This window comes from Coenobita brevimanus, chromosome 24, assembly GCF_032717465.1.
Source record: "Coenobita brevimanus isolate Jiangsu-jjx chromosome 24, ASM3271746v2, whole genome shotgun sequence".
NCBI lineage: Eukaryota > Metazoa > Arthropoda > Malacostraca > Decapoda > Coenobitidae > Coenobita > Coenobita brevimanus.
Window position 1 is genome coordinate 13218573 of NC_136977.1, and position 13079 is coordinate 13231651.

The window sequence follows — 13079 nt, forward strand, 5'->3', positions numbered from 1 at the left end:
TTGCTAGGAGTACTTAGAAAAAATTTATTCAATTCACTAATCATTCATATTCAACATCCACCATTAAGCTGTGAGTTGTGAGGAAAAATAATTTAACATTAAAGTAATTTATTTATGGTGGAAATACTTGAATATACAAATCTTTCGCCCCCACCTTGCATCCGCTAGCAGGCAATCAGCTGACTTTGTTTACACTCTACCAATCAGCTTGGCATGGTGCAAATATCATATGCTCCATGTGTGTGTGGCACACTCATCTAAGCCTGCATTATTGAAATTTTAATGAATAATTAGTAAACCATCAACTGCTTTGCTGCTGACTGTTGGTGGCTTCATACTAGTCACCTCAGGCTGAAACTCTACCCCAAACCATGACCTTCACTGTATAATGAACAAGGTAATTTTTTAAGCAAGATTTTCTGGGGAAAAGTGCACATATGGCGGGAAACATATGTACTGTACTCTATTTAAAGGAAAATTATTATCATCAATTTCTTACAAAAACATTTGCTGGAAATGCTAACATTTCGTGTTGAATGAATAATACTGCCTGCATACTTCAAAATGCTGTCAGTAACTGTGGACAGTTTGAGGTACCTGCGACCATGATATTAACCCCTTAACCGTGGGGCGTCACTTTCGTGATGCTTGGGAGCAAGGGATCATACCGCGGGGCGTCGCTTTTGTGATTCTGTGTTATTTTGAATTCACCCGGGCTTCCAAGTGGGGGCTTGTATCATCTATCAGTACTGCCAATGTCCAACACTAGTCAGCACTCCTAATCTCATCTGTACTCCCATCCATTGTTGACAATTTAGCCATTTCTCCCCGTTCTTGACTCCCCTCCCTACCCCCCCTCCATTACCCTATCCTCTCGCCTGCCCGGCCGTGCTACGCTAAGTAAATCTTCCCTGGAATTTTTCACTGATTTTATCCATTGAAATAAGCCCTATGTCCTATTCTTATACCAAATAATATATACAAGAAAGAAATAAGGTAAGTGAGAGTGCCATACACCTGGAATTGGCTAATTATCACCTGACAACACCTCACGTGCACTCGTTCACTAATTTTCGCTGTTTTTTTCCCCTTGAAATATGCCGTATAATCTATTTTCGTAATAAATATACATGTAAGGAGGGAAGGGAGAAGCCAAAGTGATATTTACATTCACCTGGAATTACCTAATTTATAATGTATTGTCTAGATTTCCTGCCAATCATTTCAGTGCTAGACATAGCTGTTTCAAGAGCTAACATTGGTAGCTCTGAATATCCCCTAAGTAGGCCTCCACCCCGGCCCTCCGTTATCAGTTTACTCTCATCTTCCGAAGTGAGGGTACGTCTGTTTCTTCTTGCTGACTTCAAGGACTTTTTCACCCCCATGTAAAGGGCCCTGTGACCTTTACCCCCTACTAAACCTCATGTGGAAAGAGGTAAAGGGCTGACAATTGATAAAAGAGTGACTACGATCTTTCTATTGAGTAAAACAGTGCAAGTGGAATTGTAAATATTGTGTAAATAATGTGTAAACAGCAAGTGAAAGTAATGAATGTAAATATACGTGAACAATGGAAAATAGTTCTATAAGTTACTTCAAGTGACAGTGCATAACATAGTGTAAATAAAATAGAAATGTAAATAATGTAAATAAAATAGAGAACGTAAACAGAAATGTAAATGAGTAGTATTATAAGAATACGAGTATATACCCTAGGAGTAATGAAAGTGAAAGTTTCACTCTAGCATGTCTGAATGCTATGAGTTATGAGAGTGAAGATGAAAGTGACATTCACTCTCAATGCTAGTATACAGGATGAGAAAGTGAATGCTACGTACGAGTATTTAATGAAAGAAATTGAATCCCTACAGTGACAATAAACTAATACTACTGAAGGAAACTTATGGATAAAGACTGTAGATATATATAAGTGTTATATAGTAATAGAAATATAAAGTGTCAGGGGTTTTATGAATAATAAATGACAGAGTACCAAGAGCGAACTAGTGCCAGTGCGACGATCAGACGCGCTCGTAATTTCCATTGCTTTCACAGTGTTTTTTTTTTTTTAGTATGGATCCCAAACTACTTGAAAATTGTAGAATAGTGTTTATAGTGTTTGTATCTGGCTGTGGTAATCATATTACGGGTTGTCGGGAAGTGTAAAGTGGAGACTTCGTTACCCTACTTCAGAGGTCTCCACAAGTCCTATGGTAACCGACGAAAGCTCAACAATCATTCCAGGAGAAAGCTGAAGGTATGTGCCATAAGCATATGTAATTTTATTATTCTAGGACTAATAACTGATTTTTGGCAAATATTTTTTGAGAGTCTGTTGGAGCCCAAATAACCCCATGGGACACGCAAGTCATTGGTAAACAAGCCCGCGGTGTAGGGGTTACTGCACATAATGGCGATAATAACAGCTGTGAATATTTTTCACAAACTGAAAACAAATATCTATCTATTTATAGCCCGACACCATGAACCCATAAGGGGTGCCAATTTGATGCTGAGTTAGTTGTTTTATGGGGAGGAGCATTAACTCTCCCCAACCCACTTGCTGACACACATGGAACATATATGGGTTGGTTATATGGTTACCACCCAGCACTGTAAATGGTTTCCTGGCTTACAAGGTCTTTACAGGTAAATTCAAGCAGTAACCATTAAGATGGTGCACATTTACAAGCTCTAACTGTGGGATGGAAAAGGTACAGTAGTTTATATTCTAGTGCGTCATCTAGGTAGAGTCTATCTATCTATAGTCAGATGCCACAATCCCAAGAGGGGTGGCAGTTTGTCTTTGAGTTAGTTGTTTTACAGGGAGGGGCACTAAACCTCCGCCAACCCACTTGTTGACACAGCAAACACATGTGGGCTGGTTATCTGGCTACCACCCACCAATGTAAATGGTTTCCAGGCTTACAGGAAACTGTTAGGCTTGTCACTCAAAGCAAACACACCTGAAAACGAAAGAAGAAAAAGAAGAAAAAGTGACATGAAAGATGGGAGAAATAGGAAGAGAGGATGGCAGACACAAAAAGAATGATAAAGGTGAAGAATGAAATAGGCAGCACTACATCAAGTTAGTGGATGGTTGCCATCACCTACCACAATATCTAGGAAGAGACCATGGCAAAAACTATCATTATATAGGTGTAGTACACAACCTGAATGAGCCAGAAAACACTGCATGGGATGCTTGTTCTCCCCCACCCTCCCAATGAGCCAGAAAACACTGCATGGGATGCTTGTTCTCCCCACCCTCCCAATGAGCCAGAAAACACTCCATGGGATGCTTGTTCTCCCCCACCCTCCCAATGAGCCAGAAAACACTGCATGGGATGCTTGTTCTCCCCACCCTCCCAATGAGCCAGAAAACACTGCATGGGATGCTTGTTCTCCCCACCCTCCCAGTGAGCCAGAAAACACTGCATGGGATGCTTGTTCTCCCCACCCTCCCAATGAGCCAGAAAACACTGCATGGGATGCTTGTTCTCCCCCACCCTCCCACCCACAATACAGAACCACAGAAAGTGCAGCCTGAATTTCTGACTTCCATGAAGCCTAAGGTCCCAGACATTGCTGTCACATCTACTGTACAGAGCAGAGTGCTTTGAAATTACAGAAACCTAAGTCTGTGATAGGGAGAGGGAGACTCATACTTATGGATATTTTTGGTGCCAAGTGTCTCACTGTATGCTAAATTTTGTACTCTTTGATGGTGTCAATACATTTTCATTAGATTTAACACTGTTTCTGTGAATGCTTCATGATTTTTAAATATTCCACAATCTTCTGTTCTCAGCACTGTATGATTTCTTAAATAGCTCATAATGTTCTGTTTTCAGCAATGTTTAATATTTGTTTGAAGGTTTAAATGCCACTGACAAACAGCATTTACGCACAAAAATACTTTACAGCAGACTCTTGCTATAACAGACGAATTGGCAGGAAGCCTGATATGATATGCCGAAAGTCCATTATATCTGACGGTCCCCCCAAGGTGGGATTTCAAGCATGTCTGAGAATAAAGGGGTACAAAAGCATATTTTAGTACCAAAAAAGAAAACTATACCCATTTTACACTAGCTTAGCCCATAATTTCACTCTTCTGAAGCTTAATTCACACCCTTGTCATAGCACTTCTACATAACTAGTACATTATTACTATAGTTTGTTATTACAACCCAGCAATCACAATGGGGAGAGGGCACTTTCAAGCCAGAATGAAGTAAAATGGGTGTATTGCACCCCACTTCATGGACATTGTTTGCTAGAGGCAGTCTGGTGGCCTTCGTAGTGTCCATTAAATCTGATATCTGGTCTATCGAGGTCCGCTAATTCGGGTGTCTACTATAATTTTATAAAGATCAACATGACTGTCCCAAAGTATAGGACAATTACAGCATCATGTTTTCCCATATATCAATGAAGTTACTATTTTGTGCAGCAACCCTGTTTTCACAGTACAGGCAGACCCCAAGATACGATACCCCTAGATGCAATACCCCAGCATAGCAATGAGGGTACAAATACCATCCTACCCCACCAAACGATGGCTAAACCCCAGTATAACGATGGATTTTGTTTCTTTTTAATCAATTTTGATGATATTTTAGACTTAAATTTTGTGTTTAGGTTGAAATATAAACTATTTTTAGATTTAGATTAATGTGTTTTACTCACTAGTGGGGCAAACATTGTCATTCTGGGGTACAGTTTACTAAGTACACCAGTCCTGTATGAGACAGCCCTAGCGTGTATTCAATATGGACGGTGGGTGTTAGCGCCGAAGTGGTGACATGTGGAGGTGTAGGAGGACTACTGGGCCTTGGGATAGGCCACTGCCCCCAAGAAATAGGCCCTGAGCCTTTGCCCAGAGTCGGACACATAAAAAAAAAAAAAAAAAAAAAAAAAAAAAAAGTTTGATTTTTTCCAGACTTATTTTTGATGATTTTCAAATTTTATTTCTGGGTTTAGGTGAATTATAAACTGCTTTTAGGCTAAGTTTAGCTTGTTTTTAAGCTATCTGAGAGTTTAGGTTAGCTAAAAATTTGTTTTTTGACTCATATGGGTGGGCTTAGGACTTGGTTGGGGAGGAAACCCAAGGCTCAAAAACGAATCCTTATACTTTACACGTTAAATCTACCCTGATACACGATACCTCGCCTAGTGATGGGTTTTTACTTAACCAATCACATCGTTAAACCGAGGAATGCCTGTATAATTTCCTCATACATATACCTACAGTTTGAGGTAATAACTGTGATACAAATTACACTACAGCAGGGCACCAGGTTTCGTGACATCCAGATTGGAGAAATGCACTTTTATAGCAGCCATCAAATATTCCCTTGATTGAACATTCACACACACACACACACACACACACACAAAAAAAGCATTTTCGTTCTCCGGCACCACAAGTTTCAAATTCACGCCACTGCGACGCCAATGCTCAGTTTCGGCCTGCTTCCCACTCGTGTTCAGTGTTCACAAGTTGACTGTTACACTCTCGCAGCCTTGAGTAGTAACTGACAGAAATATGTCATTTTGTGCTTGGCTGGAGGTGAACCGGGTGATAGTGGAAATGGTGTAAGAAGGCATAAACTTAGAACTGCAGGTGGGAAAGGGAAGACCAAGCATGACTATCACAAGGCGGTGAAAAAGTATGATGATGAGTTTAAAAATAATAACATGGCAGAATTGGAGGAATTCTCGGGCTCTGTGGAGGAGCAAGAGAGCCAAGCTTCGTGGGAAAGGCATAACAGAGTGAATGTGCTGCATCAAAGGATGCAACAAGAAAAGAGTGGTGGTGATGGAGACGGTGTTGGAAGCAGTGATGGTGACAGAGATGGTGTTGGAGGCAGTGGTGGGGTACACTAGCCCTACCCAAAGCTCCAGATACCCCCTAGCACCAAGTTCATTAAGCCTTTCACCCTGGTCTTTCTAGTGAGTGTTATGTTTGAGTGGAGGGAGTGTTTGTGTTACACGTGTAGGTAATATTGCCAATACACACACCTGTACCCTGATATCTGGCAGTTTTGCATACCAGTGGGAGTGTTCGGTCAGCAAGTATGTCGGACACTGATGCAATTTTCCTGATAAGATACTGAACATAAGCCAGAGATGTGTTCTAGGCCCAAACCCAAACTCTCATATACCCTAATCATTCAATAGCGACTGACACAGAAACAACATAAGTAATGTTATTATCCTCATAAACAACACTATTGCTAAAAAATGGGACATCAACCATCACATATGCAGGAAGGTAGGGTGGTGGAAGGTGCAGTGATGAGATGCATTTAGGGCAATGGAAACAGCGAGAGTAGAGAGCGCAGCCCTGGTGCAGGGCCATGCAGGCAGCGTGCTAACAGGGTGAGGGAGGGCAGGGGGAAGGAGAGGGAGACATGCCTGGCAGTGCTGACTCTGCAAACAAGAGGAGAAACGAAGGAGAGATGATAAATGAGGGAGATGGCACCACAGAGACTGCGAGACACAACCCATCTCTCTCTATCTCTCTCTCTCATACACACACACACACACACACACACACACACACACACACACACACACACACACACACACATCCTCCTCCTGTCTGAATTTTCACTCTCTTTTCCTTTCCTCCTTCTACATCTTTCACATCCTCCTTCATCTCATTCTCTCTCTGATTCTTCCTTTTCTCTCATACATCCTTAATCTCATTCTCTCTCTGTTTCTTCCTTTCCTCCTCTCATACATCCTTCACACTATCCCTCTTTTTCTTCCCGTTCTTTCCCTCCTCCAATCTTCCATTCCTACTTAGTCTTCCTGTCTCGTTTTTCTCGCACCCTCTTTCCCTCCCTTTATGTCATTTTCTTTCCCTCCCTCTGCTTCTCACACCTCCTCCCTCCCTCCATCTTCTTCTCATACTTTTTTCCTTCCCTTCCTCCCTGTTCACTCTCTCTCTCCCTCTGTTTTTTTCTCTTCCCCTCACTTTCTCCCTCTCTCCCTTCCCCATTTTCCTTTTCTTTCTTCCCTTTATCTTTTTTCACTCCCTCTGCTTCTCACAATTTATCTTCCCTACCTCTCTCTTCTCATATTCTCTTTCATTCCCTTCCTACCTAGCCTCTCTATCCATCCTTTGTTTTCTTCCCCCCCCTTCATATTCTCCCTCTCTGCATCCCCCCATGTTCCTCTTCCCAACCTCTCCCTTCAATCACTTCCTTTGTTTCTCACATCTCTTCCCTCCCTCCCTTTTCTTCTTGCCCAGGCAACTTTGACCATTTGGTAGAGAGGCAGACGACCACTTTCACTCTGCTGGTGGGTTAGGGTCTTTTACCAGTGAGCGGCTCGAAGCTGGTCGAGCGACTTTGACCATTCAGTAGAGAGGTGGACGGCCATTTATGCAAGCTGCTGCGGGAAGAAGTGAGGGGATGGAGGGAGGACATGGACAGCTGGAAGCACCATCACATCTGCGTTCGGACGCACGTGTTTCAAACCTGGGGAACAGCAGGGTGTTTGGACTGATGAAGTGACAGCCATTCGGATTGTGAGAATGTTCCCAAATTTCTTTTGTTCGGTCTAGCGAATCATCGGTTATCGCTGTACCAGATATCAGGGGATGGGTGTACTGTATTTAAGTGTACTGTACTGTACTTTATGATATTTTTATGTCTTACTGTTAGTTATTTTATGATTTAATGTGTTACTGGCAACATTTCAAGTAACTTAAGGATGTATTTAAAGTAGGAAATACACTACAGGGGTGAGCTTTCTTATAGGCCCAGACCCTATTAGCTTACTTCCCATAAGGTCAATGCCCCAGCAGGGCAAAATCAACTTTCGCGGCACTTTTCACAATCCCTATTAAGCGCGAAACCTGGTGTCCTACTGTAGTAGTTTGCGTGACAATGGCAATAAATGTAAAGAGCAGCAAAAAACTGGTGCAATTACCCCATTGTAAGTAAATGGTGTGGAAGGAAAACTGCTAAATGCTGCAGAGAGCTTTCAAGATGGTAGTGAAGCATTAAGGTTTTGTTGAGTGTTAAGTTCCAATGACTTTAGAATATATGCAGTAGTAACTTCATTTTACTAACCGGGATTCTGTATCTAAGTGCGATGCCAGCTAGAGTCTCACCAGTCTTGATAGGCCGGTCCACCACTTGCTCATAGTCACTTACAAATCTTGCTCGATTATCAGTGCTTCTCGCAGCACCATTGTTACCCCTCCCACCAATTTTCTTCAGTTCTGTAAGTTGTGACGTATGTATTTCATCTTCATCTTCGTCGCACGATATGTAACAGTTCTCGGAGCCCTTCTCAGCACTTGAAATTCGATGGTATTTGTAGTTTCTGTAACATTAAAAGTGAAACAGGCACATTATTTATCAATTCAAAGATAGTAGTACAATGCTAAGCTAACTACACATTACAGCATCTGTTCTCACAATTCAAGTAAAATCATATTAAGCACAATGGAGTTTTGTTTGTAATACAAGATACGGACCATCATGAGGTACCAATAAGTTAACATGTGCCATATCCTTGCATGCAGGACAGTATAAGAGCTAGTTTCCCCAGAACATTAATACAAAATATTCTCTATAATATTACAGTACTATGCAGTATGGAAACCTTATACAGTACAGTACAACAAAAGGTCACTATAGGCCTCATTATATAAAAAATTATTTTTAAAACCTTACTTTTGGCCTCTCCACAAGCTGAACAAAAGCTGAAATCAAGAGCCATTCTTTAGACAACATACTGTAGAAAGTGTGGAGTGTGTATCATGTAATATACAAGAAGTTTGGTGCACATAATTTCAGAAAGGTATTTTGAAAATAAAATAAAACTATACAGAGTACACTCTCAATTATCCGTTGTAATTCAACCAAGCCCTATGTTGGTTAGAGTAAAACGCCAGATAATACTCAATACCCCCTCCCCATTCGCTCAACGTTTAGCATCAAGCGGGATATTGTACTACCATCCATCTCGATCCTCTGTCCTAAAAACAGTCCCATGGGTAAAAGATGAAAGCTATGCACAAACTACAATACAGTATTGATACAGTACAGTAATACTGTACAGTACAATCCCAGTTAACTGGGAAGCTTGGGGAATTTACCTTCCCAGCTACTTGTTTTTCCCAGACATCTGATACATACTCTTATACACAGGCTATATCACTGCAATATATACAATGCCACTCGTATCCAAGGCCACAAACACAATTTCATTTGAAACATAACCTCTTAAACACACCCCACTAACATAACATACATGATTGCAGTGTCTTCCAGAAGTGCACAGTGCACATGGTACATTTATTTTGTTAATTATTATTTGTTGTTTTATTCATAAAACAAGGAAAAATAAACTAAAGGAATAAATCTTGAGCATCCGGCGTCATCCACTCACTTGATGTAGTGCTGCCTACTTCTTCCTTAGCCTTTATCATTCTTTTTTTGTGCCTGCCCTCCTCTCTTCCTATTTCTCCCATCTTTCCTGTCACTTCTTATTGCTTTACTCTCCTTTACAGGTGGCTATATAATGAGTGACAAGCGAAATGGTTTCCTGTAAGCAAGAAACCATTTACAGTACAACACTGGGTGGTAACCATGTACCCATACGTGCTCCCTACGTGTCAACAAGTGGGTTGGTGAAGGGTTAGGTTAGGTTAGGTTAGGTTAGGTTATGGGATTATGATGACTAGCAATAGACAGAGATAGATAGATTTGTTGGTGAACTGATGATTAGGAAAGAAGTGTTGTACAGTAGAATTATCATTACTCCCTTGTTCAGTTTATGGGCCCACCAATTCATTCCTCAAATGTGTTCTACGATGAATTTATACATCACCTTAGAATGCATTTGCACTGAAAGAGAGAAGGTAAAACCTTGTTGACAGAAATAAAGGCTTGCTTTATTGGATAAAATTGCTGTGCTTGCAATTCATATGTATTTACTCTATTACAGTATCTGCAAACCAACTGAGTGGCGAGTGAGGGGTGGAGGACAGCTGTCAGACAAGGTAAAATTTGGTGGGCCGCTGCCCTATACTGAAAGCAAGGGAGTCGTGATAATTCTACCATGCAACATAACTTTCCAAATTATCAGTTCACCAGTAAATGCTCAAAATTTATTTATTTATTTTTTCCATATTTTTATGAGTAACTTTTAACAGGATGAATCTGCCAAGATACTGTAAGATACTGCAGGCTCGATGGTAGTTAGAATCAGTTCGTTAAGTAGGACACCGTATGGGCACCACACAATTTTTGCCAATGAAGAGCATTTCCCCCACCCCCCCAATAAATGGATTCATCTTGCCTTTCTCAACCCTCTATCCTAAAAACCTTCCCATGAGTAAAAGATGGAAATAAAACAAATTACAATACAGTATTTATATAACAGAAAAATACAGTACAGTATTGTACACCATGCAGTACAGTTCACTGCACTTAATCCAACGTGGTCTAGTGGAAATAATTACGTGTAATTCCAGAATCACAACAGAGCACTGGGACGCGAAGCACTGAGAGGCCACAAGCTTTGCAACAACAAGCAAGACAAGGAAGGCCACACAGTAAGTCTTAGCACCAGGGTTTTGTCACCGCATGGTCATAAGAGCTGAGTGCACAGATATGTCTTCACTGAACAAAATCCATGAGAGAAAGAGTGTGTAGGCTCGGTGCATCGAAGGCTGCTTATGCAACGAATTCTGATTGGCTGGCATGTTGCAGGCATTCTCATTGGCTGTTGCACAGCAGGGTTTTCCCAGGCACCGGCTGGCTACCGCATACAAGCGGTTAATATGCCTCACATTCCAATAGTAGGTAGAATCGGTGGTTACTTCCCGTTTTGACGCTGGATGTTGCATAATTTCGTTGGAGATTGCTTTAATACAGCTGAGCCAACAGTGCTGGATATTGCGACAATAGATACTTGAGAGTTTATAAATACTGCATACAGGTCCTCCCCTACTTACGAACAGGTTAAGTTCCGAGAAACTCCTCGTAAGTCGAAAATGCATTTAATACACCTAACCAACTGAACATCATACCCTAGCCAAGCCTACCAAGCCTTTTAAACATGCTTCCAACATTTACATTAGCGTACAGTTGGGCAAAATCATTAACACAAAGCCTATTTTATAATAAAGTGTTGAATATCTCATGTACAGTAATCCCATGTAATTCACTGAATATTTTACTGAAAGTACAAATTCATAAATGCAAACATTTGTAAGTTGAACATTTATAAGTAGGGGAGGACCTGTATACCCATCCATCCATCCATCACCTAATCCTAGCCCGGAGCTAGGCAACTTGGTCCTGACATTTAAGATGAGAGTGACTAGCCTCACTCAACCCTGAGTGGTGTTATGTGAGCAATAAATCCCTACCACACCTTGGATATAAACCTGCATAGACTCAATCCAATTGGAGCACCTTAATTACTCACTAAACCACGAGGCGCCATAATTTGGTATATGGTTACTGCCCACCAAAGTAAATGGTTTCCTAGTGTACAGGAAACCATTTGGTTTGTCACTCAGTATAGAGTCACCCACAGGCAGAGGGAAGGGGAAAGAATGGCAGAAGAGGGAATGCAAAGTCACTTGTAGGCAGAAAGAAGAGGAAAGGATGAAGGGAAGAAAGACAGAAGAGGAAGGAAAGATGAGGAAAGGGCAGACACTCAAAGCAGCACTACAATGAGTGAGTGGACAGATGTATATATACAGTAACTTCTCAAATAATCAGGGGTAATGTTCCTGGAGAGGTTGCGTTATCTAAAAACGCGTTATTTAAAAATGATTTTCCCATGAGAAACAATGGTAATATTGGGGGTTACGTTCCTGGACTCTGGGAAAGTCTACCCATTTGGGAAGTTAGGCTTCTCTATTCTTAAAAGCAACAATATTAATTTGAAAGAAAATCCATGTAAAAAACAAAAACAGTATACAGTACTGTATTTGGGGAGAAGTAAACAACATTTGAGCCCTAGTTGGGCCGAAGCATTGTTTACTTCTCCCAGTAGTTTTTGTTTTTTACGTGGATTTTCTTTCAATTTTGCTTCTTTCATGGCATTGTGAAAGTTCCTCAACGTTATTAATGCATTAGCTGGTCATAGAAACAATACAGTAAATGCAACATTTTCGTTACGGTAAGTCACAAACAATAACAACACGCAGAATCACAACATCTACGCATCACTTGTCATCTGCTGCTGTCCCTCCTCACCCCGCTCCCCCACCTCCAGCCCTCCCCCACCTCCCACCACTTCCCCTCCTCGCACTGCTGTCCTGATATGTAAAGACTTCCATCCATCCATCCATTGCCAGACGCCATGTATCCCAAATGGGGTGGCCAAGGGCTTAGAGTTAATTGTTTTACAGGGATGGGCACTAATCCTCCGCCAACCCCACTTGACGTAAGGATGCCAACAGCATCTGGTGTTCCCAGGCGGTCACCCATCCAAGTACTAACCAGACCCAACGTTGTAAAGACTTAAATTACCATAATGAAACAGATACAAAATATATATATATATACTGTATATAAACATATACAGTATATACATTTTTTTTTTTTTTTTTTTTACTGAATAAATTAAACCATCCCCGAGACCTTCTATCAACTCGGGACCGTCCAAGGCACGCCGGCTAATCTGAAAACATCACATACGTGTAAAGTCGCGTTAAATTGAGAAACTCTTGTTAGTTAGACATATTTCCTTAAATATTTGCTTGTGTTAAAATGAAAATGCACTGTTTAAACTCATGTTAGCTGAGAGGTTACTGTATATATCTCATCTCATCAGCCGTTTGAGTGTCCACTGCAGGACCGGCTTGGGCTGTCTGGTAGAGATTGTATGTAGGATAAGAAGTGCTTGTAAGTGTAATTGTAGTGTGGTAGTGGCTTTGAAAGTGTGTGTGTAGTCTGTGAACCAAGTGTAATCGGCCTGCGCAAGCCGACTGGGTGCAAGCATATTTTATAGTATGTGACACTGGTTTAACCACAGCACCCCTGATGTCCACCAAGCAGTACCTGGCCAGAAGAACGCTTCCAAAGTTTATT

At 41.2% G+C, this 13079-nt stretch overlaps 1 protein-coding gene across 2 annotated transcripts in view; it reads right to left on the reverse strand.

The window, feature by feature from the left end:
- The window catches only part of LOC145393491 (lysM and putative peptidoglycan-binding domain-containing protein 3-like), a 125970-nt gene that overhangs the window by 2985 nt on the left and 109906 nt on the right, over positions 1-13079 (reverse strand). For both annotated transcript variants that reach the window (XM_080267614.1, XM_080267613.1), the window contains exon 2: positions 8091-8346. In XM_080267614.1, the coding sequence (XP_080123740.1) occupies positions 8091-8346 (256 nt within the window). The remainder of the gene's footprint in view (positions 1-8090; positions 8347-13079) is intronic.